At 39.3% G+C, this 27,905-nt stretch overlaps 1 protein-coding gene across 3 annotated transcripts; it reads left to right on the forward strand.

The window, feature by feature from the left end:
• nedd4a (NEDD4 E3 ubiquitin protein ligase a) lies at window positions 1-27,905 on the forward strand. Of its 3 annotated transcripts, XM_035152916.2 has the most exons (30): window positions 1-288; window positions 2,618-2,691; window positions 3,742-3,820; window positions 3,921-3,959; window positions 4,194-4,247; window positions 6,246-6,296; window positions 16,579-16,629; window positions 17,013-17,074; window positions 17,245-17,347; window positions 18,038-18,201; window positions 18,292-18,409; window positions 19,110-19,274; window positions 19,449-19,532; window positions 19,715-19,834; window positions 19,968-20,255; window positions 20,517-20,594; window positions 20,782-20,836; window positions 20,941-20,999; window positions 21,118-21,183; window positions 21,352-21,581; window positions 22,229-22,350; window positions 22,431-22,501; window positions 22,767-22,862; window positions 22,951-23,024; window positions 23,122-23,182; window positions 23,272-23,331; window positions 23,427-23,534; window positions 23,672-23,768; window positions 24,040-24,112; window positions 25,631-27,905. In XM_035152916.2, exons 1-30 carry the CDS (start codon window positions 244-246, stop codon window positions 25,731-25,733), a joined length of 2,850 nt encoding a protein of 949 aa, XP_035008807.2. In that variant the 5' UTR covers window positions 1-243; the 3' UTR covers window positions 25,734-27,905. The 3 variants fall into 3 exon arrangements, with proteins under 3 accessions (XP_035008807.2, XP_035008896.2, XP_035008717.2); XM_035153005.2 differs by lacking the exon at window positions 6,246-6,296; XM_035152826.2 differs by lacking the exons at window positions 1-288; window positions 2,618-2,691; window positions 3,742-3,820; ... (1 more) ...; window positions 4,194-4,247; window positions 6,246-6,296 and adding an exon at window positions 6,321-12,087.

The raw sequence follows: 27,905 nt of genomic DNA on the forward strand, positions 1-27,905 counted from the left end.
CGGAGGGAACAGTATGGGGAGGAGGAAGAGGAGGAGGAAGAAGATGAATACACGGTGTGACGACGGTGTCACAGTTAACAACTGATTCAGGTTGACCGGGTGTTAAGGCCTAACGTCACCGACACCGAGGGAATAACAGATACGGAGTAGTAACTAAACACCAGAGGAGAGGCTGCTGTTGTCCGGACCACTGTCTTCTTGTTGTCGCTCTCTGGGAGGAGGAAGAAGAAGGGCGAGGATACCATGGCTCTACTTTCCCCCCAGATCCGTGGACTTCAGTCAGATGAGGTAAACCGACCACTCCGCTCACATTTCTCCAGCCCTTAACCCCGTCGTTAGCTAACTGGCTAACTAGTTAACGCTAACCGCGGCTAACCAGACACGCTGTCAAACGCATGTGGCTCGGTAGTTAAGTTAGCCAGCTAACTTCACACCAGGCTAACTTACGACACTACACTGGGAGTTTCCTGTTGGCTAAAGTGCGCTTCTTTCTGATGGATGATCGATGGAGTTGATCAGTTGTAACAGTCAGTTAGTGGGAAGCAGCTGTGCCCTTTCCCAGGCAGGAAACACAACAGGCTGTGAGCTGTTACCGCCTCTCTGTTGGCCATTTCCCGTCCACACACGCACACGCACGCGCGCACACACACACAAACACTCTTACATTCTTGTCTTTCTGTTGCTGTGAGCCTAAGTCTGACCCTTAATCTAAAAAATTGCCCCCCAAAACTATAGAAACACCCAAACTCGAACACACACAAACTGGATCCAGTATTGTTTTCTCTAACCCCCTTCTCCTAACTTTAACCATCACAACTAAATCCCTGACCCTAATTTTAACCCTAACCCAAAATGTCCTGTCAACAGTCTAACCAGAAAACCTTAACCATGACCAATTCATACCTAACCTTAACCTTAACCCGAACCTAACCATCATTAACATCTTACCCCTAACCTCAAAGGGATAGTTCACCGAAAAATGTAAACTCACTCATTATCTACTCCGCACTATGCCGATAGAGTGGTGGGTGAAGTGTTTGAGTCCACAAAACCCTTTAGAGTTTCAGCAGAATACAAGTGAAGTGAGTGAATCTTCATTTTTCTGTGAACTATCCCTTTAACCAGGACCGATTCATACCTAACCCTAACCTTACCACCATTAACATCTTTCCCCTAAACTTAACCAGGACCAATTCCTACCTAACCCTAACTTTACCACCATTAACATCTTTCCACTAACCTTAACCAGGACCAATTCCTACCTAACCCTAACTTTACCACCATTAACATCTTTCCCCTAACCTTAACCACGACCAATTCATACCTAACCCTAACCTTACCACCTTTAACATCTTACCCCTAGCCTTAACCAGGACCTCTGAAATTCAGTTTTTCCTCATTAGGGCCAGGCTTTGGTCCCCATGAGGTCTTCTGTTCCTGACAAGGTCAATGTGTAGACTGGAAAAGGTCCTAAAGAGATATCAAAATGTCTATATACCCATTATAAGCATGCATGCAGGCACACACACACACACACACACACACACACACACACACACACACACACACACACACACACACACACACACACACACACACACACACAGTGTCCCTCTGTCTTGGATTAATTTGCAGATTGCATCCCCTAGCACCTTACCCATCACAACTAAATGCTTAAATCCAACCCTAACCTAAACCTTTCTAAAACTGACCCTTAAAGCAAACCCTAAACCAGCCCCGTGAAAAAGTGAGGACTGACCAAAATGTCCTTGCTCCGTAAGGTCTTCTGCTCCACATGGTCCTCACAGAGACATAAGAAACAGTACACACACACACCAGAAGCAGACAAACCAAATTATGTTTCAATAATTCACGTTGTCACTGGTCTCGAACTAGATACTAATATGTTGAGGGCCCACGTTGTCTTTTCCTGTCAGCCTGTGTGACGATTGTAACACTTCATGGTGATTCACAAACTTTACTGTCAAAGCATGAATGAGGCTGGGAATGGGAAATGCACAAGGGTGCAAAGTGTTGTCAGGATGTTACATCAGACTCTGATTGTGTGAGCATGTGACAGTGATTCATTTTCAAATAAAGAAGCTTTACATCACCACTAGGACTAGGTCAATTGGTTCGTATCTTGATTATGATTTGAATAAATGATTGGCTTTTCTTTCTGATGAAGTCAAATATTAGCGGTTTCTTCACATATGAGGATTGTGTTTTCTTTGTCGCACATTATCTTACACTGAATATCATTGAGGTTTGGGCTGTTGCTAAGACATTTAAAGATGTCACCTTGCTCTTTGGGACATTGTAATTTTTTTTTTTGTAGAATTTTCTTGACAAAATAATTAAGCCCAAAATTAATACATTATCAATAATTTTTTAGATCATTAAATGTCAACGATTTATTTAAACCATCCTTTAAAACTTTCTAAAGCCACATGTGACATCTGCTTGATTTTAAAGTGTCTTTATCACTATGTATCATTAGATTCAGGGTATGGGTCATTCTCCCCTTATACTCCTCTTTCAGTGTCATATGTTGTTTGGTTTGTGATTTATATGTTCATATACTCATCAGTATTTCTTTATTTGTTTTTTATTTCAGGAGGACTCCAGAGTCCTAAAAGTGAAGGTCATCGGTGGAATTGGACTGGCGAAAAAAGATATTCTTGGAGCCAGGTTAGTTTATGAAATGTAATGCTCACTCACAGTATACTGTATAACTTTAAAGTAGGGATGCAGCTAACCATTGGTTTCATTATTGTTCATTGTCTATTGAATATTTTTGCTAATACAATCCTGAATGAAAGCAAATCCTCACAATTAAAACTATTTTTCTGTCTATTGACTTATTAGTGAATAAACTAAAATACTAGATACTAAAACTAGAAATATCCTTTTCAACAATTTGGTCTATAAATAGATAATATCCTGAAAAATATCAGTTTCCCAGACCCTGATGTCTTTTCTGACCAACAAAAAAAGACCAAAATATATTTAATAGAACAAATACTATATCAAAGAGAAAATCAACAAATTTCCACATTCGACAAGCTACAACAGATTTTTGTCTTCATGATTTTGTTTATGCCATGTGTTTTTCTTTTCCTGTAAAAGTCAACTCAATATCTTCCTGTACATTATGTAATGAGAATTTCCTGTTACTTATGAGTGAATGGAAAGTGATGGCAGTATTTAGTTTTTCTACGAACATCCAGTAGATGTAAGCTACAATCATTTGCCAGTGAACCATGAATACGTTTATGTTTCATAATTATGTCCTACATTTGTTTTCTTTCAAATTCTTGATCAACAACTTGTTCATGCTACAGCCAAAATTGCTGGTTTACTATCACGCTAATGTATCACAAGTAATTTAATACAACAAACTTTGCTGCAGGCCTGATGTGGCATTGCAATTTGGGTAATGTGATTGATGGAAGTGGTTATAAAACACGTCACAGTGCCTCTATAAAGTCATTGTAAAATAACAATAATTGTTAACTTTCTATTGACTGTAAAGTGAGCTGGAACCATTATGTCAACGTTTCTCAGTCTGATCGGATCATACAAGGATGTAAAGTGTTTCCTTCCCTAAGAGATAATTCAGAGACCCGTGGTCGAAGAACCACACAAACCACTAATACACAGAGAGCAGAAAGTAGATGATGACTGTATAAATATTTCTAGAGTGATGTCTCCATCTGAATGTCTGTCTTTTTCTCGCAGTGATCCATATACAAGACTGTCCCTCTATGACCCCGCCAATGGAGAGATCACCAGTCTTCAGACCAAAACAATAAAAAAGGTGAGATGGGGAATATCTGCATTTGTTGTTACACTGGTTTGTAACTTTTGGATATTATGATTTAATTTAATGATTATTTTCCACCTCTCCTTACTTGTAGACGCTGGACCCAAAATGGAATGAAGAATTCTTTTTCAGAGTAAGTGAAACTTTACATTAAACATTTTAAAATGCTTAATATTTATACTCTTGTGTAAATATTTACTCTGAAGTGTAGTGTATGTTCCAGGAAGTCATTTCTGGCTTTAACAAAACAGGAACTTGTTTTGACATACTGTCATAACACTACTGGGTACATGATCATATTTAATCCTAAAATGCTAAAAGTTGACAAAACAATGTTTTGATCTTACTCTCTATGTGTATGTTTCAGGTTAATCCTCAGAAACATCGTCTGCTGTTGGAAGTATTTGATGAGAACCGACTGGTAAGTTAATAAGTTATATTCAACCTTTCCTTTGAATTGCTCTACTTGTGTTTTTTTAACTTTAATGATACTGTTATAAATTGATCTGTTGCTCGATTTATTTATTTTTTTAAATAATATTTTGGTGTCAGGAAATAGTAAGAAATGTTGGTACATATGTTTTTAAAGCCCTAGAAGATGTCTTTGAATTAATGTGTTTACTTCAACCATTGGAGATCAATTTTAAGAGCTGCTTTGTTAAAGAGGGACATGCATCATAATGAATAGTTTTATTATTGATAGTGGCTGGACACAATTCAAAACCAGGAAGTAGTCTCACAAAGGATTACAATTTTAAAGACAGATGTGCACATGTTGTGTATAGCTGCCTGCTTTCATCAAATTAGAGTCCCAATCAAATAATCAGACAAAATCTAATATAAATCTTTTTTTGTAGCCTTATGTGTATACCATGAAACACCATGAATAACATGGGAATGTGTCATGTTTCAGAAGATAAGGATATCCTCCAGTCAATGCAAGGTTGACTTTGGTTTCTCTGCCTGTCATACAGTCGCCCTTATTTTGCCCTGATGTGTGTGATATTGTTGGAAAACCGAGATACCTTGATATTCAGAGCTGTAAATATGGGCAAATCTGGCTACCTTAAGGACATTGTAACGCCTGCTGCTTTACACCTGTAGAAAGACATTTGAAGACTGGGTGTTATGTGCAATAGAGATATTATATTAAGTGTTGCTAATGTTGCTAATTGGTTTCTGTTGTGACACACGAGGATACGTTTCCTGTGTGTAGTAACAGCTTTATAAGAAATTAGGTTTGGGTTGTTGTGTGGTTGATAAGGTTCTAATTAAATAAAATCATATTTGTTTCCAAGTTAAATGGACATGGTTTTTAAGTCTTGCTTGTCCATCATATGTATCTTAATAATTGCCTGATAGCCATTGGTTTTAAGTTAATCTGGTTTGTTGAGATCCTCTTCAGATAAATAGCAGACGGTTTTGTTTTTACGATCTTTGTGGGAGGTCTGTCTCCTTAATTTTGATCAGTAATAACCGATAACCATCACAGTTGATCATGTTTCAATTAGCACATTAGATTGAATGTTTCATGAGCACATTCTTGACACCAATGTCTAGTGTTCTCTTACTGATCACACATATAGTGCGTAGCAGTGTTAAAGGTTTATGGAGTGCCAGGTTGTAGCATGCTATCAGATGAGCCGCTGACCCACTTTCCTGCTGATCTGATGTTCAGAGGACACCAGTGCTGTCAGACACTGAGCTTCCTGTATGAAACGCTAACACATTTGAGGCCGTTGGTGTCCTGCACTAGAATAAACAAGTATTTCAGCATTTGTCCATGCTCCAGATTTCTTAGGAGATATTTTGTACTGTTGTGTTTTTAGTATTTAGGTTGTAGTAGTTATTTAAACATGTCCTACTGTTTTCTTACTGAATTGCAGTTAAACTGAATTGATTGTATAGCTAACAGGTGGGGCTCAAATACATGTTCTCACAGAATGAACTCCACCATGCAGTTTCAGGATTAGTGTGTTCCTTCTTAGGAGCTCTGCAGTAACATTGAATTGGGTAATATCTTCTAACCTGTCTTAATGTTAAACTCTGCTCAGTGGTTATAACAAGAAGCAGCAAATTAGACTGAGAAGAGACAAGTCAGTGCACAACTGTCTCAGTCATCCATTTGCAACCACTTGTTTTTATAGATCTAGTGATTCGTGCACAATATGTCACATTCCTAAGAGATTGTGCACAGAACGAACAATGCTGTGCTATGAAAAGCAAATCATGTGATTGTTTTACCCTGCTCCCTCTCAACTGTTGCATTTCTGATCATTGTCTTTATCTTGCAGTGTTTTGTTTCACTGAAGTAATGTTTTCTTCTTGGCTTATATAATGTAAAATGTAGAGCTTGAACAACATCCAACAGTTTGATACTTTGCTAGAGATTTGGCTCTTATTTTATTTTCATTTACAGTCCATCTTTAGGTCAAAGCAAAGAAACACAACAAGGTCCATACATAAAACGGTACGTTCACATACAGTATAGTCTTTATAAACATGGTTCCTTCATCACTGTTATTTTTAGTTTGGCTGAATGTTTCTAGAACCTCTGATCACATGACAGGTTTACAAGTCACGTGATAAAGCAAACATGGGTGTGACTGATTCAAATCTGCCTTGTCATGCTCCAGGTAGAGTCTGTGTTAATTTGCAGGGTGTGTCAGAAACTTGTTTTTGTGTATGTATGTGCGTGTGTCACTGCTGCTCTGACAGAGAGAAATGGGCAGAGCAGGTGGGAAACGTGTTTATTTTTTGAGAGTGAGAGAGAAACCTGATCTGATGGCATGTCCCTTACAATAAATGAAATGTGCTGTTCATTATATAATTAATTATAATTGTTCAGGAATTAAAAATCCTAGTAATTTCTTTGATTCACAATCTGACCAGGCAATACACAAAAAATACGCCAATGAAGTTTGCGGTCCCCACAGAATCAATCCTTATTGTTTTTGGATAATCTTACAGTGCTTGATTGTTTCCACTTTCATCAAAGAAATATCAAAGTGTAATGCGCAGTTTGCCAAGAACTTTGTGCGTTTATTTTTGGCAGAGGTTGACCTTTATCCATTTCTGACACTTTCTCTCATGCTGCCATTATGAAATAAGGATTTAGATTTTCTTTCTGGGCTGCAATTAAATGACTCTTTTATTCTCATTATTCAGTTGTCTGAATATTCGGAAATATGTAAATGGGACAAACTGAATTTGACTGCATTAAAACACTGTAAAGATGAAAACAAGAGTGTGTTGCCCAGACAGGGGCTGTGTGACAGTAAAGTCAAGATGATAACTTTCTTTTGTCATTAACTTTTACTGGAATCACATTTTAAATACCAATACAGCTGATTATACAGGCCAGCTGTCGTTGAGGTCTTGGACAGAGGTCTCCACAAAACTGCCTGAAAACACAAATGTAGATGCAAATCATTTTTTACATGAAATTTGGATGCTGTAATGCAGACACAGTCTCATTCTTTTCCAATTTCACAAAACTGTTAGATGATATGAAAGAGCCAAGTAAAGCAACACTACACTGGTATTTTGTGTGTTCTGAACATTGCAGCTTCTGATCAGTCATTTTGTAAATTCTAAAAGTAAAAAATATACACTGCGATAATGCTGAGTTGAGGACTTCTGGTGCTTGCTGAACAGGTTCGACTGTTTGGTGAAGGAAGAGAGTGAAGGCTCCAGGCTAATCCATAATCTAGCAAAGGTGTTGTCTCTCCACCATCTGGAAAAGTACAGACACCAGTGGACCAGTGGAGTAAAAATAATTCAGTTCTAATATGTCCTGTCAAACATGAAAGTGTGTGTTCAAACCTGGAATTAACATGGATCTTAAGTGACCACTCATGATCACATCTCACTCCCCTGCTCTATATGCACATAAACACATACATTATTGATGCAAGGACCAAATTATGTTAGTTCATTTTTTTCTATATTTAATATTGTGTTGGTGGTCAAAGATAAAACAATATATGCGAACCGCAGAAGTTTAAAAATACTTTCAGTTCATTATGAAGTTATTTCGAGCCAGAGGATGTCAGCTGAGTAGGAGGTCCTTTTTAATGTGGCCATGGACACATTTGCGTTCACACAGCTAAAGGAATGCGGCCATGTGTCAGATCTCTAGTGCGTCCTCAAGTCTTGAGAGCGTTCACGCATGAACTTAGAGCTGTCCACTTATGATTTTATCACTCAGGATGGGTGTTAATGCCACATCTGAACAGGACCTCTGGGTCACTTCTAGAGACAGCGTGAATATCGGGTATGAACATGACATCACTGCCTGCAGAAGTTACCATGGTAACTCCCTCGTCAATGAAAGACCACCGTGAAATGTTATGGAGAAAAAAAAACACGATTAAATGATAAAGAGCTGGCTGTTGTGCAAGATCAAGACGAAGGCCACATACAAAGTACAATAGAATTGTAAACACACACACACTTGAGAGTGAAAAAAAAGTCAAGGAGTCAACAGTAATTCAGCACTTATTAACTGAGAATGATGCATTAGCAACACATTAGCTCCAGATATCAAGTAGTGGCTAGCTTGGTTAGCAGTAATCTGATCACAGAAAAAAACTAATTCTGCCAAATCACAGCGATCCTGAGACAGCTGTTATACAGTATGTACAGACATTCCTCCAATGAGAGCATGCGGGGAGTTGATAAAAGATTCTTGGCAATATTTTCATTCACTTCTCCCTATATAATAACACTGTATAGTTTACACTGTAGTGAGGTTTAAATTGAGATTTCGTTCACTGACTTATCATTACTGACACTTTTTAGCCACATAATAATATTTTATCAATTGGTCAAATAATATTGCGGAAAGCACTAGATAGTAAGAAGTAATTTTGGACACAGTCTGGATGTAACAGCGTCAGTTAAACTGCTATAGAGCTGTTACTCTAGTGGTTTCTACAAGCAACACACTGAAAATGAAACTAACTGCTTGTAACAGAAAAGATATGTACATTTAAATGTTAGGGATTCAGTCTGTGTCCATAGGGAGTTCTCAGTGTGGTACTTCATACAGATCATTATCAATACATGTTGCCCTTACCTTTTTCAAAATGGTGTTTTGTGGGAGTGATACCACAAATATTAACAGGGCCCAGATGAGCCTCCAAGCGTGGCAACCACATTCTTGCTAACACAAATCTCAGTAACGTCTCCGCAGAATATCTTAAAATTTGTTACACGTCTTCACGTTTACTGGAGGATGAACCCATTTGATTTTGAGGGTCAAAGGTCATGCTCACTTTGACCTCACAAAACACATTTTTGTCTTGTGAACATGAGATCTTAAGAATACTTTGGGGTAATGCTCACAAATGTGGCTAATTTTGAAAATATATTAATCACCATGAAACGTGTGACATCTGTTAATTTTTTATCCACATACATATGCACACAAGTTTTTAATCATGAGTACTACATTAATTGCATGAATCAATGAGGGTATCAAAACGTCATGTTACGTTTGCACCTGTTGATTGACAGAGCTATCCTGTCTCTCATGTCCAGTCCCTACTCTAACCACACCCCACTGTAACACTTTACTCAGCAATCCAAACATTTTCTTTAAAGACCAAACGTAGCCTGTCCTTCGGTCTTTCTCTTTGACACAGTGTTATTTGGGCACCAACTTTATGTTGCGTTATTATTGGCATATTACACCACTTACATGACCTGTGTGGTGTGAGTAACCAATCTTATCTGATGGCCCACCACACCAACATCAATAAAAGCTCCTTTTGGCTGGATAATCAAATAATATCCAAGCACAATGTTTCATGGCAATTCTGAGCTCTACCACAGCATTGTGTGTCCTCCGGTGAATCATGTCTTTATCCTGGCTGTACCTCCTACTATTAAACATTAGACTGACACTGATTCTGTTGAAGAGTAATGTCCTGAAATAGGACAGCCGGGCTCAATAGGCAGCCATTAATAAATAGGACTGTCAACAGCCTTGGAGTGGAAATCAGACCATCAATGACTGTTACATGAGGTGTCAAATAACAGGTGTCGTGTCACTGTCAAAGTAATCAGTTATTTTTCATTCTTGTCTTTGGAGAGATAGTATTTCACAGATTAATTTCCCTACAGGACACGCACAGCAAAGTTTACATTAATCGACATTAATTTAAAAACAACAAAAAACATTTTATGACTTAAGTTGTACTGCATTAACTAAGTTTGATGAGTTTTACCGTTTACAATCTTTCCTGCATATTTTCAGAGGCTATGCAGGATTCAGGATTATGTTGAAAGTCATTGCCTTAATTTCCTGTAATTCAATAGCAGTGGGTAAAAATATTTGTGGGGGGCACAGAGCAGCAGAAACATTAGAAGCAGAGCTGAAGCAGGAAGTGGATTCTTGAGTGAGTGGCCTGAAGCAGATGTAACCGTTTGCTTCAATCTAAGATGCAATGTAAAGAGCCACTATGTTGCTGTTGCTTTTTTCCGGAGGGGTAAATGGGAGTGAGGAGACTGGAAAAAACAGGAGCTGTAGATATTAATCTGACTGGGGCTCAGTTAACCAGGAGCTAAAATAATCTAATCTTATTTAACAGGTCAGCTGAGGAAACTGTAGTTTTTTGTATAACTTAGTTTTTTGTGTAAGGTTTAAGCTCCTTAAAGGGGCTAACCTCAGGGAATGCTCTAGTTTCAAAGGTCGTATGTTTGGGTCATGTCTCCAAACAGAACCACTGACCTCCTCTGACTAAAAGCTGAGATCAGCCTGGACAGGAATGTAGGTTGTCACCAGAGCTATTTTGGCAATGTACAGCCGCTAATGATTGTGATCACAGAGCAGAGCTTGGAGCAGTTGCTTTGCTTCCCTTTTTTCCGACCAGCAAGTTTGATCATGCAGCTCTCACTGGCGCTGCAGGGATTAGAGAGTTAAACGAATGGCACGTCGGCTCCGCTTGCATTTTGCGTCAAGGAGAAGCAACACGGACCCTCTGTCAGAAAGCCTCAGCAGCCATGGTGAGGAGAGTGGAGACAGTGTGTCAGCTCGCAGCCCCGCAGAGAGTCTGGCGCACAGTTCAGTCCGCTTGAAGGTGACTCCTCTGTCACCAGACTATGCTAATCTACAGCGGTACTCTTCAGTGTTCATACCCAGGGTTAACGTTGGAGGATGTAATAAGAAGAGTATTCTGCAGATCTCCCTGCAGCCCTGTGGTAAGTTCAGTGGAGAAGTGGATGGCAGTACAGAGGATGGAGAGCAGGGAGTTGAAGGAGGAGCAGGTACTGCCTCTGATGGAGGCTCGTGCAGCAGCAGCAGCATGACTAGCGATGCTGGGTACTGTAGCAGCAACAGCATCTTTGAGCCAGAGGCTCCAGAAAAGCACAGGACCACCCAGGAGAGGAGTCTACCTCGCTGCAAGTCCAAGGTCCCACTGAGACGGTGCTCCTCCTTGGTTATATTTCCAGAGAGCCCCTGTAGTACCCCACCTGCCTCCCCAGTAAGTCCTGTGGCTCTACCTGCTCTTCTACAAGCACTGGGTTCTCACCAGTCATCTCTTCAGACATCTGCCAGTGAATTCTCACAAGATGATGAGGATGTGAGCTGCAAAGGGTCCACCACCACGGCAGTAATTGGCCATCGTCTCCCAAAAGGAAGCTTTTCCGGCGACTTCAGGGACACAAAACACATGGTGCAATTTAATATTCCTTTACAGGATGAACCAAAATGCAAAATGGAGGACAGGAGTAAAGTAATGGAACTGTCATCAACCCTAGACAGATCGAATCGTCACTCTAGCAGCGTGCTACTACACTTTGCCCACCAGAGACCAATGATATCCAGGAAAGGAGCTACAAGCGCAACTACAGTTAATGTGGAATATCCTGGGGCTCTTAATCCAGCCGCACACCCTAAGCGCGAACATGAACCTCACAGAAAACTGTATCGTAGTACCTCTGCTTGTTTGTTCTCCTCAACTAAATCATCAGGGAAAAACCAGAAGGTCTGTTCGTATGGAAAAAGCCAGGAAAAGGCTGAGGAAAACCAATGTCATCGTGCCATACAAAGGAGCTTTTCCCTGGAGGTGCCTTACGCTAATACTGGAATTTCATGTCATGTTTCGAATCCAAAACTCAGTAGCCCCTGTTCCCCACATGTGCACATACATTTGACTCCTTGTTGTCCTGCTAAGTTACCAAACTCTGCTACTGATGTAAACACAAGCCTTGAAGTGAATAATACGCCAAAGAGCCCAGGTCAAAACACCAAGGTGAGTGTAAAGTTTCTATTCTGGAATTGATTAATGCTCTCTGACCATCGGGAATATAATGACTTCTTAATGACTTCTAGAGGCAAACAACTTGAAAAGGTTGAAGATGCATGACACATAAAGGCCCTATGGAGGAATGCAATAGCGTTAAATACCGTTTAATGTTGTTGAACTGGTTAAAGTAGATTCCATACTGCTTTGGTTTGACTGCTTGACTGTCATGAATACAGCAAATCAATTAATGTAGGCTCATTGCTAAATTTGTTGTCCTAAAAGAAAGTTTAGCGTTCAAGAGATTATTTTTCTGACACTATTATACTACACATATTTTTGATAGTGGTGATATGCTGCAATGTACTTCTCTCCTTTACTGCTATCACCATTCAAATCCTTAAAACTCTGTTTACTCAGGGTCAGCCATTAGGCTCGCCACAAGCTAGAGCGACACTCGGTAACTGAGAAGATGGCTACAGCTAAGTCATGCAATTAACAAGCCCAATGTGGACAAACATTCAGAGGTATTTGGTTACATTATGGTTAAGCCATTAGCATATTAGTTTCCGAGAAAAGGGCAAAGGAGAAGGAAAAAAATTGCCTGTCTTTCATTTGCGGTTTTATCTTTTGGTGTGTGGACCTCTGCTCAACGTTCGAATAGTTTTTTGATGTTCTGTTAGTGCTATGAGTAATCGTCTTAAGTATTTACCCAAGCTAATTTTAGTGGTGGGAAAAGCAGTGCCCCTTGCTGATATAAATAAAGTGCCTCTGAAATATTCCCCCTGACTCCAGATAGTCTGGTGGTCTGTCGCACTGCCCAGTCCCGTGGATTCAAATTTAACAGCATGATACTAGAGCAGCGCACAGTCATGCCAGCCATCTGTGGACATTGTGTGTGTGTGTGTGTGTGTGTGTGTGTGTGTGTGTGTGTGTGTGTGTGTGTGTGTGTGTGTGTGTGTGTGTGTGTGTGTGTGTGTGTGTGTGTGTGTGTGTGTGTGTGTGTGTGTGTGTGTGTGTGTGTGTGTGTGTGTTGATGGTAATGTAGGCAGGTTGGGAGCGTGAGTCTTTCCCAGTAAATGTCCGGTGTGTTCCCTTCCCTACGCGTCCCCCTGCCAGGCAGTGTTTGTGAAGTATCAGGTGTCAGACCCCCCTGCATTTAGCAGGTTGTCAAGTAAGGAGGTCTCCTCCAGTAATTAGTGAGTCTTCTTACTTTTTAAAGATCAAAATTAGCTTTTTTAAATATAGATTGTATTTTCATCTGTTAAATTGACCCAAACATATCAGACATGACTGAAGGAAGCAAGTATCAAGTATGCTGCACTTGTATTTATTTATTTAACTTTCATGTTCATAGACCTTCATGCATATGTAGACCAGTGTCCTATCACACATCTCCTTCTTAGAGTGCTCAAATACACACCTTTGTTTACATTCAGACTGTGTTCATTCAAAGTAGAGCTCTGAGTGATTCAACCTGTACAGGTTGAGAATGGGAGGAGGTATTGTGGGAATTTATGATGTCACAATACACCGAGAGTGATAACTGTTGAACAAGTCATCCCAGCTACACAGGAGAGAATGGAGTCAGTCAAACCCAGTTTGTCATGAGAAGAGGTCGATCAGAAAATACCTGTATGGGTGGACTATACGTGTGTGGAGGCTTTAACATGACTGTCAAATAGTACATCATAATTCAAATAAATTGGAAATGCATGTAAAAGTGCTAAAACTAATAAAGGTCTCAAGAATTGAAGACATAACCTCCTTGGTGGAGGTAAAAATGGTGCTGACACTATTTTCTATATATGGCTAAATGAGCTTCGTACTCACAAATGACCTTCCTCATAGAGCAGAAATAAAGAGGATTACCTCGTTCCTACAAATAATTGGTTCATTTCAGTACCAGTAATGTGGCTTCTCAAAGTGTTACTCATGGTCTGACGTTGTTATCTTTAGTGCGCTCGTAACCTGTGTGCCATGTCATCAGTTAATGAACGGCCAGGTGTGACCACATGGCAGGTGACAATGAATCACAGATCCCTCTGCTGTGTTTAAAAAAAAACAAAACCAAAGTCATAACCTAATGAAGGCACAGTTTAGATCTTTATCAAGGTCTTTATCTTTGTTATTATGGACTGTCAATATTTGACAGTGCTGCTGCTGCAGTGTTTGTGGTCGAGCCGTGTCGCTGTATTTCAAGTGGGAACAGTTTACATTTGAGTCAAGGAAGAGCAATTTGGACCCTCTGTCGGAAAGCCTCAGCAGCCATGGTGAGGAGAGTGGCGACAGTGTGTCAGCTGGTAGCCCAGAGTCCGAGTTGGAACTTAAATTGCTTCATACGGGATAATGTGGTTTTTAGAACACTTACCTCTTACAAAAAGAGCCCAGGTAATTGTGTCCCTACCCGCCATGTGCTTAAAACCAACATGAACAGGCTTTAAAATGTTCAAAAACTAGATTGAACTGTCAAGCCCCCGATCAGTTTCATCACAGACTATTTGCCTGCAATGATAACGTTAGCTGTGTAGCTCCTCTGAAGTTTAGGTTTCACAAGCTGCAGTCCACCTGTCAAAAGTCGTTGTTGTTGCCGAGCTGAGATAGATATCACTGAGCTTGCTTCACAGACACCAAAACATGCGTCTGTAGCTGTTTGCCACCGCCTCATACAGTATGTGCTCAGCTCTGCTAAATGCCAAATGCTCTACTCAGTTGCAGTTGGAGTCACATGAACATTCAGGGATGGTCTGAACGCACATTTACATTGGACAAACTTGTCCAAGGCATGAATTAACTCTAGAAGCTTTGCCTCACCTCACCCTGTAGTCCAGGAAGTTCCATGGATTAATTTCACTTCAGAGTTCATTCTGTTTGTTACAGATGATGAGATGAGAACCTCACAATAACTCATAAATACCACAGGGAATACAACATTCTACTAAGTCTATAAAGTAGAGTACTGATGCCTCCTCAAAGATGGATATTCTAGAAGACCTCACTCTCGAGGAAATTGTACAAATACATTCTCAAAATGCACAGCAGTTATAAAAGCAGGAAAGTTTGGCACATTGTATACACAAATATGATTCATTATATAACACAGTGCTTTACATAATGCATTCAAAACATTTAAAAAGAAAGGAAATTGCATAAAACATTGAAATACATAATACTATCTGCACTTCTAATGTAAATTGATTGTTGATTAATTGTGTTAGTTAAGATAGCTAAAAGTTCTCAGTTACAGTTTCTCTGTTGAGCTGATTTGTTGCCTTTATTTGCTGTGACCTAGGAGTAAACTGGATTTTTTTTTATGGATTGTAGCTGTTGTTTGGGAAAAAATAAATAAAATAAAATATTAAAAAAAATATTTTGTAAACAAAGGAAAGAAAATACACACAAGTTCATAATATAAGCAGTGGTTATTTAAAGGATCAAAGGTTCAAAGGTTCATAGGCTTTATTTTCATATGCAGAAATAACAAGTTATCAATGCAATGAAATTCTTAGTTCTCTTGTCTCTGCCTGGTGCTGTAAGTTATTAAAATAAAATATTAAAATAAAAAAGCTAGAAACGTCCAAAGAAAAAAAGAAACATTTAAATATGTATACATATATGTGTAGTCCGGCTTTGTACACTTGAGATTTTCATTGTAGCTGTAAAACGTGTCCCTCCATTGTAGTTTGAAGAATTCTTGCACAATATAAAAGGCATGTGGGAGAAATGGGTTTGAAAAATGTGGGGAAATTAATTGTTCAGACTCATAATTGCAGGTTAACCTCATAATTGAGACTTCACCGTTTTTCTTGGATGCCTTATAAGAAGTACAAGGACAACGGGGGCCTCCGTCTATATTTGTTCACATAAACACTCCATACCGCCTAGACAGTCTGACCTGCCGGGGCGTTAATTTGGTCCCAAAGCTGGCTGCCACAGCGCAGAGCGTTACCCCGCTGCCTTCTGCCTTCGAGGCTGTTACGGCTGTGTGTCATGCAGTGAACGCGTGAAGTGTTCAAAGCAAAGACAAATTATCTGACAAATGCTAACATTATTTTGGTCGCAGTCTCTGCAGCAATAACAGTGCAGCCATTCATCATGAGCTGATAAACACATTCCTACCCAGGCTACATGCTAAATATATATGGAAAAAGTCATATGACTCATTGTTTCGAGAAGTAAAACGGTTCAGTGTTTGTGCCGAGGATGAGATTTTCTCATTAGATTATCTGTCTAATCTAATGATCACATATGGTTTGCTGCAGAAAATGGCGTGTGACGAAAAGGAAGTGTAGCAGACAAATGAGAAAAAATTATAGATGTATTGATATGACAGAGATATGATTGGAAATGGAAAAAACCATGGCACCACCACAGAGATAGTCTCACTGTGTAACAATGTGTCAGCCAGTGTGAGTGTCTGTGTGTGTGTGCGTGCGTGTGTGCAGGAAGAGATCATATTGGCATGATCCTGACGTGTGTGACTTTCTCTCTCTCCGTCAGACGCGTGATGACTTTCTGGGACAGGTGGATGTCCCCTTGAATCAGATACCGGTGAGTCCTTGTTCTTTTCAGATCCCTGTCTTATGTAAGTTAGGCATATTTTGTTTTTGCTGTGGTTGTTACTGTACAACCAATTTCACCCATGTCACCATGTAAACATGTACACCCTTATTCGGGAGTCCGTTCCACATCGTTGTCTATAGTTTTGGAAACACGGCCTGCCATGTTTATGTTGAATCCATTTATGTTTTATTATAAATACAACACCCACAAATTAGCCCCTTTGGTGAACTGTTGTCCCTGTTTCATGTCACTGTATCTTTAAATATTCCTTGTCAGGATACTGGGCTGAGCAGGAGATATATTTATGCAGATCTTTAAGTGTTTGAGGAATAAAATATTTCCTGTTTTTTATTGTTTTGTTTCTTTCTCAGACAGAAAATCCTAACACAGAAAGGCCATACACATTCAAGGATTTTTTGCTTCATCCACGAAGGTTGGCATGATTCCATGGTTATTTCATCTTTCCCTCTTTTACTTTACATTTTGACATATGTTTATTTGCAGGAGAAATTATAGCTCACAGTTCATATTTTATTTATAAACATCCTTGACCATATTAGTGTCTCACTTGTTTCCAAAAAACAATTTCTGTTTGTCACACAGCCACAAGTCCAGAGTTAAAGGTCATCTACGTCTCAAAATGACCTATCTGCCAAAAAACCCTGGTTCAGAGGGGGAAACAGCCGATCAGACTGAGGAACCCGATGTAAGTTTGGATAATGTTTGTTCAGCAACAAGTCAATGTATCTCCAGTGACCATCACAGTTATCACAAATCCTCTTGCAATTTTTTTATCATAGATTTTAGTTCCCAGTCATTCTGGTTTTCTACTTGTACCCAAATGTACCCAAAAATCTAAATGAAGATGTAAATGTTTTCTTTAAGATATCCCTTACAGCTTGTAGAGTCACTGTGACTGGACACTGAATATACACATTATTTATATAGGTTAATTTGCACAATTCTCTGCAGTTTAAAAAAAATCGAAAATCATTTATTGCATGCTTATTAATCTGCAACCTTGAGTTATTTAGGTAAAAACAAATATTGAAAACCCATGTATAGTATAACCCTGGCATTATAATAGTTTTTTCACCAATGCCAAAATTTAAAACAATCAAAGGTTATAGCAGTAACATGACCTCTCTTAGAGCACGGGTTGTCTAAGTCCATCTTATGATTAACCCACAGTGTGTCCATGGCCTTTAAAAATATGCTGTTGATGTCTTCAGATGAGATTTAGTCAACTCAGTGCTTTAGTCCTCATCCTAGCTTGTGAATTTTCTTCTCGTTTGCAAGTCTTCTTCGGTTTATGTAATCACGAAGCAGTTATTAAGATATTGTCTCCGTCTGTCTCGTGACGCCCATTTTGAAACTTTCTGTTAATGTTGCGCAGCCTGGTTGGGAGCTGCTCGAGGCTCAGGACATGTCAGGTCCCAGACAAAGCCAGCTGCTGCCTCCTCTGCCCCCTGGCTGGGAGGAGCGGCAAGACAATCTGGGAAGAATCTACTTTGTCAACCACGAGAGCAGAACCACACAGTGGTATCGACCCACAATACAGTAAGACTTCTCCCATAATCCCAGCAACGGTACATCACTTTTTTTCTGGGGGTGCAGTTCTGATTGTGTGTATGTGTCTTTCCTAAACAGGGACAGTGATTTGGAGATGCACAGAAGACAGAACACTGATATAGATGTGGAGCATGCGTTAAGTACACGCAGACAGATCTCAGACCATGATGAAAATGCCACACGAGAGTCCCCCGAGGTAAATTGAACTCTTTTGATGAATGTGAATTTGCATGCCTTCTACGAAGTCCTGCTTTTCCTCCGTCACTGTTGATACCATCCTGTATTTTTCCTTTCTGTTTAGAGGAATATACAATGAGTATTAAATGGTAAAAGTTCATTCAGAGTAACAAAACTGAACAGAAGTGTTTTCAAATCACAAAAATGTCTCAACTCTACAGAGCTTGGTTCCATTTCACTGGTAAAATCTCACATGCTCAGCACCAAATGGCAGATGGACACAATTAGCTACTATCTGGTGAACGTAGTGGAGAATTTATCAGCTAAAGAACCAGATTTCTCCCTAAGGAGTGGTAGAGAACAAAAGCAGAGCTAAAAAGAGAATCAATGTTAGACTTCAGCAGGATAAAAGTATTACAACCGTTTTTTAAAATGCTTTTTAGGTGAATGGGAGAGGAATAGTAAAGTCTGTCCTGGTAGCTATTCTATTTACAGTAGATGCCATGTTGTGCCTTGGTGTTGTCGTGGTAATCATATCAGTGACGTTGTGGCTTCTCCTCTAAGAGCTTTAGCATAAACACTTAAAGAAAACCACTTTTGTCAACTCTCATTAAACTAACTATGAAACTCACATTGACTTACACTGCATACTAAAACTGAGTAATTTGGCAGAGCTGTTGTCGTTACATCTGACTTTGGTTCCTGCTCTTGTTTTCCAGAGCTGGGAGATCATTACAGAGGACGAGTCCACCATGTACCACAGCAACAACCAGCTCGCATCACCTCCACCCCAGATACCTGCGGAGTTCCACTCGTTTTGTGGCGAGCTGAGAAACTTGCAAGTTTCAGGGGCCACAGCTGGCGAGCAGCGCACCTCCCACACGGTGAGTCATGTTGTGCGCAGCATAAGGTTCTGGTTACCAAAAGTCAGAGGAAGAGAGGCTCGTAATTTGATTAATGTGAACAATGAGCTTTCAGGGCGAGAGGGAGGGAGGTGGAGTATGCATTAATGGCCAATTGATGGTTGTTGTCTTTGGCATCCTTTCCCTCTGCTGCAGGATCATGCTAGTAATTCAAGCCATTCCAGTTTTAGAAGAAGCTCCCAGAGTTCAACTGGAGAGGAACATCCTGTTAGTCCTGTGGTGAGTGTTTCAGGAATCACACCAACCTCCATTTTACCAAACCTGTCTTTCATCAGAATGCTGCTGTCATGGCAAGTTCTCTGACTCTGCCAGAAAGCCAACATGGTGTTTTTTTACTTTGATTACTGTATTTGATTGATTGATTATTGATCACTGAATTCAATTTTCATGTCATTCAACAGCTGATTCCAACCTCATCTGGCCTGCCTCCAGGGTGGGAGGAGAAGAGGGACAGTAAAGGAAGACGCTATTTTGTCAACCACAACAGTCGAGCTACAACTTGGACACGACCTGTCATTCAGGTACATTCTTTAAATGGTGTATACTGGCACTGTGCGTGACAATTTTTATCCCCAATATTATCCACCAATTATTATCAATAATTCTAGTCTCTTATTGATCTAAATCTTCATTGATGTATTTTTCATTTGACAGAAAACTTCAGACGCAGCAGCAGCAACAGCAGCAGCAACAGCAGCAACAGCAACAGCAACAGCAACAGCAGCAACAGCAGCAGTAGCAGCAGCAGCACAGAGTGGTTCAAGTTTACCCCAAAGTCCGCCACCGCCACTGCCCACTACATCCCCTGAGGCGTCTCCTCAGCACACACCAAGCCCAGAGGCCACATATGAATCTGGATTCTTGCCGGGTGGTTGGGAAGTTCGCAGTGCTCCCAATGGAAGACCGTTTTTCATCGACCACACCACAAAGACGACTACCTGGGTGAGAACACAGCGGACAAGAGGGCTTCCTGTTTACTCTTGTGTCCGAGTGGGGACAACCCTCTTGGGGGTGCAGTTCTTCTGATGGCCACTATAGTCTCGAGACTGTCTATCTATAGAAATTCAAAGCCAAGGGTTTATTTCCACAACAAGATAGTTTCCTTTAACTCAACATAAAAATGTGAAAAACAGAGTCCCTATCAGTATCTATACGACTATTTCTTGAGTAAACATTGCCTGTCTTTTGTTTTCCTCTGAACAGGAAGACCCCAGACTAAAGATTCCTGTACACATGAGGAAGAGACCCTCACTTGACCCTGCTGATCTTGGCCCTCTGGCGGTAAATTAATCGGTTACGAAAATCCGTAACCAATCATCTGAAAAGCATTTCTTGACTTTAGGCTTTAGATCTTAGGCAAAAGACTTACATGGCACCCTAATTTGCTCCAAGTTGTAATTTATGATCAGACATGATGGTATTTAATTGTCTAAATCCACCCTATTTTCTTAATTTTGCTTCATTCTAGCCTGGTTGGGAGGAAAGAGTTCACAGTGATGGGAGGATATTCTACATAGATCACAGTGAGTATGACAATTAATACCAAAAAAAACCACATCATGAACTAATATTATTATAATTGTGTTTCCTCGTTAATTAATGTACTCTCATGTATTTTATTACACAGACACCAAGACCACACAATGGGATGATCCCAGATTACAGAACTCAGCTATAACTGGACCAGTGAGTATGAGTAAAAACTGTTTTTTCTTTAAAGCTTACAGATTTCCTGTGTATATATAATCATCGGCCACACTATAGATTGTAAGGTTAGAATTGATTTTTTTTTTGTTCATTACAGGCTGTGCCTTATTCCAGAGATTATAAACAGAAGTATGACTACTTCCGGAAGAAGCTGAAGAAACCAGTGAGTGTCTTCAAAGGACAACTGTTGTTGTTTATATATCAAATATTTGATGAAACTGGCATTGCTTTAAACTCTGTATCAGTTTCTCAGTCTAAACTTTCAAAATCGCTCGTTATTTATCCTGCGGATGATTGTAAACTTAAAGGACCTCAATATATTTTGATGCAGGCTGATATCCCAAATCGCTTTGAGATGAAGCTGAGACGAAGCGCTGTGCTGGAGGACTCATACCGACGCATCCTCTCAGTAAAGAGGGCAGATCTGCTGAAGGCACGACTGTGGTTGGAGTTTGAGGGAGAGAAAGGACTGGACTATGGCGGCTTGTCCAGGGAGTGGTTCTTCCTCATGTCCAAGGAGATGTTCAACCCGTACTACGGACTGTTCGAGTATTCTGCCACGTGAGTCAAAACATTGTCTCTTGCCTAAAACAGATCAGTGTGATACATTTGTTATCTGTATTGTTTTATATTTAGTTTTTTACTTTGTAATTTTTTTTGGCAGCTAGCTGTAAAAATTAAGACAAGATTTGGGGAATGAAAGGTTGCACGAGTGTTCTACATACATTAAAGAGCCTGTTTAATCCAAATATATAAATGTACATTAAAGACATTCATGACAGATCTTCTGAATCCAGCGTCCCTTGGCTGATTTGAACACCATCTTATATTTGTTGCTAGGAAGATTAATTCTAGTTTACATTGTGTCGGCCATATATAAAGACTCAGATGTTCTATCCTAGTTCACTGTCTAAATCTATAAATTTGAGTCAGAATCCGAGTCAGAATCCACTTCTCTTGGTTGTATTCAATGCTACTTACATCAAATTCATACTTCAAGTCATATCATTGGAGATATCGCTCATATAAAAGGGATGTAATTGTCAGTGCTCCCACCTTTGCTGCATGTGTCCCCGTTCTCGCTTATATTCTGTCTTATCATTAAAGGCTTAAGGCCAAAAAGATATCTTAAAAAAGAGCTACAATTATCTATAGAGAGGGACTGGCCAAGTGTTATTGTGTTATTTACGATGAGATTTGTTTTCCAGGGACAACTACACACTGCAGATTAACCCTAACTCAGGTTTGTGTAATGAGGACCACTTTTCCTACTTCAAGTTCATCGGCCGTGTGGCAGGCATGGCTGTGTATCATGGAAAACTGCTGGATGGTGAGTGCTTATGAAATGTATCATCATAAATATTATTTTAAAGGACAGCAGTGACTAAAACGTCTTTGTTTCTTCAAAAGCTTTCTTCATTCGGCCTTTCTACAAGATGATGCTGCAGAAGCCGATCACCCTCCAGGACATGGAGTCTGTGGTGAGTATCACTTTTTTAAAATAGAAAATAATACCTATATCAAGATCTTCAAATTACAGATGATCTGCATAATTTTTATTTAGGTTAATGGGCCAATTTCAATAACATGTTTTAATCACCTCTTAAAACTCAGTTGAAAAAAGTTTTAGTTGTTTTAATCCAAATAATAATTTAATAATCCAGATAATTTCCAATGGCACTTTGTCTTGAAGGTTTTATACTAACAAAGTTAATTCTTATTGTTGTTGTGTTGTTTTATTTGCAGGACAGTGAATATTTCAACTCCTTGATGTGGATTTTGGAGAATGACCCAACAGAGTTGGATTTGAGTTTCACCATCGATGAAGAGCTGTTCGGACAGGTTTGCTCAATGTCCCGTTTCTGCCTCAACAATTTTCCCTTTGTGATAAGTGGTCTCTGTAAATTGATGTGATTATATTCCTGTTCAGACTCATCAACATGAACTGAAGCCAGGCGGCAGTGAGATTGTCATCACTAATGACAACAAGAAGGAATACATTGAGTAAGAATGGGAGCTTGACCTTTTAAAGAAAAAAAACACAGATCTTTTAAGGGTTTAGTTGTGGTTTGATGCTGATCTGCTGTTTTGTGTTTGACAGTCTGGTGATGCAGTGGAGGTTTGTGAACAGGATTCAGAAGCAGATGACTGCATTCAAAGAGGTATCAATTCTTTTGATAAACTTTCGTGGCATAACCATCAGTTTAGCTGCCAGAGACTTTGAATAAAAATGGCACTTTTGTGTTTTTAGGGATTCTTTGAGCTGATACCACAAGATCTGATCAAGATCTTTGATGAGAATGAGCTCGAGGTGAGTTTTTGTTTTTCTGATGTGCTGAAATGGATCAAATTCCTTCTAGAAAGATGACTAATGATCTGTCTACCTGCCTTATTTCAACTCCACAGCTGCTCATGTGTGGTCTCGGAGACGTGGACGTGAACGACTGGAGAGAGAACACCAAGTACAAGAATGGCTATTGCTCCAACTTCGTAGTTATCCAGTGGTTTTGGAAAGTAAGTCAACTTTCCATGCCTGGAGCTAATAATCTGGAGCTGGATGGCAGGGACCTGTCTGCGTATTTCCTCCTTTTAAGAAGTTGTTAAGTTTGCATTAGTTGTTTATTTGTATGTTTTCTGTTGTGCTATTCTAGACAGTGCTACTGATGGATGCAGAGAAGCGAATCCGGCTCTTACAGTTTGTGACGGGAACATCCAGGGTCCCTATGAATGGCTTTGCTGAACTCTATGGTGAGCTCATCTATTGTATTTTGTATTACCACCCACTGTGTTGTTGTTATGTCTGCGTTTCTTTCTACATTGTCCTTTTTCCACTGAAACAAATATTTATTGTCTTTTGTGTCCACTCTTTGCCTCTTCGTCCACTGAGCATCACATTTCTCTCTCTGTACTGTTTTCTCTTGTCCTCAGTTCACGGGGGGCTTGAACTTTTGTTTCTTGTAAATGAATTCCAAATGAGATGATGTCTGTTTGTCTGATATTTGATGGTCTTATTTTCCAGGGTCTAATGGACCACAGCTGTTTACCATTGAGCAGTGGGGAACACGCGATAAACTCCCCCGAGCCCACACATGGTAAGGACTTTTCTCTAACATCTAACATGGTTGTGTTAAGCAATGTACTCTAGACCAGAGGTCTTCAACAGGGGGTCCGCGACCCCTAGGGGGTCCGCGGAGGTACTGCAGGGGGGGGTCGCAAGATTTTGGGTTGATTAGACAATTTTTATATTTTTTTAATTACAAATTTTTTTTTGCAACCAATTTTTTCCCCGCAAATTTAAATGCCTTTAAATACACATTAACATGAATCCAACATATTGTAGCGAACGGATAAATGGAGGCAGAAGACGTTATCTTTCAGTCAGTAATGCACACATTCATCGACACACAATAATAAAAACATGAATATATGAACCTGTGTATTATTTGAATAGCTTAGTATTGAATGCACAATAACAGGGTATTTATGTTTATACATGGCACTAGGCCCAGTTTAATATAAAACACAATTTTATACAATATATATAGTAGGGGGTCCCTGCTCTATCTATCCATCAGTTTGGGGGTCCTTGGCCTGAAAAACGTTGAAGACCCCTGCTCTAGACCATGTGTTTGCTGACATTTATGAAGGTCAAACGCAGATTGTGCTGTTGTAAAAGCTTAAAATGTTTTCAGTGTTCTTTGCTACAATGTTTTTCTAGTGTTTTGCTTCAATGTTTGTAGTATCAGATTTATCACAACTCTGAGTAACATTCACTATTATTATGCTCCTGTAATGTGGCCACAATGTAGGGATCTCCTTCTCCTTTTTAATTATTTATTTTTTAACTTGTTTGCACAAGATCAATATCTTGATGACCATTAATGTTGTCTAATCCAATTTTATACTTAGAGATAGGATTAGAAAATAATAATTGCTGGCTTCAGCGGCTTCAGAGGGAGAAAGAATACGGGATCATAAATGGTGATTTCTATATCAGCCCTGATTGACGCATGAAGAAGAATACACAGCTTTTATCAGCTTGTGTCGTGGAGATAAAAACAGACGTATAAAAAGGACTAGTTCAAATTAATATGTAACTAGTCCACTCCTCGTTCTAAACCTGCCTGTTTGGAATGGGCTCTTCATTTGGCCTGTGGTGATGATGGTTGCAGTTTTCTTTCTGAAACAGTAAAAGTGACCTGCAGTAATTGAGCCACAGCAGGTAAAGACCGGCTGCTTTACTCAGTCCACAGAACCATGGAGCAAACACTGCTGCACAAAGACCTGTTAACCTGTTTAATCAAGGTTCAGTGAAGCTCGACTCCGTACACAGAACCCTGAACTGGAGAATCAGTTGTTGTAACATCACTTACATTGATGGGAGCTGCTGCTGCTGCTACAGAGCGCTGGTCACCTGTTTATTTGATATTGAAGGTTTCACGTATCAAATCACACCAGATTTGATACAGGACTTTGTCGTTGTTGTTTTGACAATTGTGAAAATCTCAAATAAAATTCTGTAGTTGATTCCTGCAAATGCAAGTTTTTATGACTTCTTCTCGGATGGGATATTTAACCTTTATTCACTTCCTGTCTTTACCCTCCTGCAGCTTCAACCGTCTGGACCTTCCTCCTTATGAGTCATTTGAGGAACTGAGGGAGAAACTTCACATCGCCATTGAGAATGCTTATGGTTTCGATGGGGTGGATTAATCCGTGGTGTGGTGAATGAACTGACATTTACTGCCATCAGAGTAAAGCTGATGCCAAGCAGAGACACGAGCTTGGCGTTAGACTCGGGTCGGTCTTAACCATCCAGCTGTGTGACAGATGAAGGACAGTCGCACAACTCTCACTTTGCTCGTCTGTCGAGACGCGTGGAGAAAAGGACTTAAAATCTGGAGAGACCGAGGAATTAATTCACGAAATGTAATGTTTACAAATTAGATTTTCTTACTATTCGAATTTTTTTTTGTTGTCATTTTATACATTGCTCAAAAGTTGATCGACTTTTATCTGTTCTGTTAAAAGATTTAATATTTAAAGGTCATGATTCGGTGAAATGACAATATTACAGAATTTAATGTGAATGTAAAACCATCAGTTTAATTTGGGGTGAACAGCCTCAGAAACACTTAATGCTCAGCTTCTCACATCAGAGACTTAATGTAGTTATGTTAGCCATAAGCCTGTCCCTGTCACTAAATGAATACAAACATATGAGGGGTGTTGAGTTGGACCATGGGTTAGAATAGTCAAAGATACTGAGGTGAAGTTCATGTTTATATAAAGACAGTATACTGTGTTTGATGTATGAATGAGACTTGCACCCATGTCTATTGTCCAGAACTATTAAACTCCAAAATTACTTAAAACTAAATGTGAACAGTGAAATTGGCCCAGCTGCTTAAAGAAATCACACAGAAGATTGAAAATAATACAAATGGTAATTCAACCCAAAATAAATCACATGTGAAGACGTTTTCTCCCCCATTTCCTTTATTTGAATTATTTTACGTAACTATACATTTTTCATTCCAGTATATTAGAACCTCTAATGCAGGAAATCCACAATGTTAACACCTCATAATTGTAGCAGAAACTGTGCAGATATATCCAAGTGGGAGTGATTACACTTGAACAAAGTGTATGAATTCAGCTTTATAGTAGCGACGCACCAGTACCAGGACCAGTAAATGGCTAAACTAATTATTATACTGTATCGGTGTTTCCACAGGTGAAAAGAAGTGACTACATGCAGTGTTAGACTGTGCTGAAATACTATGCATAATTGTACATATTGACATAACGATTGAATACCACTTGATTTTTGAGTTTATCAGAAAAATATATTGTACATACAAATATAACTTGGCCGTCTATTAACTGAAAAAGCAAACTGTCAAACTGAAGTAAGAAAAAAAACGATATTGGTGCATGTCCACATTATGCATCTTTTTTAGTTTTTCATTCATGATAAGTAGCTACTCATACTAAAGTAATAATTATATGTATAGATTCACATTATATGTCCTGGGCTGTGGCTTTTAGAAATCTTCTCAGATAGTCTGTGTTTAACGTCTTTAGTTTTCGTCTACTCATCATGGGTGTCTAACTGCAGCGTGGTGCTCTGTTTTTAAGAGTACAACTTTTGAAATGTATTTTGTTGGTTGTCGAAACGTGTACAGATAATTGTTTTCAATATCACTTATCATACCTTTGTAAGAGAGTAGCCGTACTTAAGCCGTGGTTTGAACTTTTTCTGAATGATAAAACATGTGTTTACACTGCCTGCCATGTTTACAGGTCCTTGATAAAGGAACGTATCATGGGCTGGTTCTTGTCTCTGAAGACACAGTTTTATACTTACGCTTTTATAAAGTGAAGCACTTTGTTAATATTGATGAGTCTTACTTCTAAACTGTCTGATTCTTGGCCAATCTGTCACCTGCAGACTGTTTAAATCCCTCTTTGAAAAAACATGATCCTATGCTTCAAGTGCACATGTGTTTTAAATGTTTACATGTGAACATCGCTGAAAATAAGCACATTCTCTTCTTTCACTGATTTCAAGTTAAATACGGAGGCCTTTGTTTGTAATATACTGTAGACTTTAATTGTGTTTATTGATGTTCTAATCTCTAAATGGAAGTACTGTTATGTATGTATCATTCTCTACTGAAGAATATGAATAGATCAACACTTTATTTCTGATATATTGTAGAATTTAATTAGAACACCTACAAGTGCATTAAAACAACAACATACATGCAACATATTTACAACAGGTGAGAGGGTGAAAGCCGTTAAATGCCAATTTGATGACCTGTAGAACACCAAATTAAATATAAATATAACTGAAGAATAAAGATAATTAAGAAACAA

Source organism: Hippoglossus stenolepis, chromosome 1, assembly GCF_022539355.2.
Source record: "Hippoglossus stenolepis isolate QCI-W04-F060 chromosome 1, HSTE1.2, whole genome shotgun sequence".
NCBI classification, from domain to species: Eukaryota; Metazoa; Chordata; class Actinopteri; order Pleuronectiformes; family Pleuronectidae; genus Hippoglossus; species Hippoglossus stenolepis.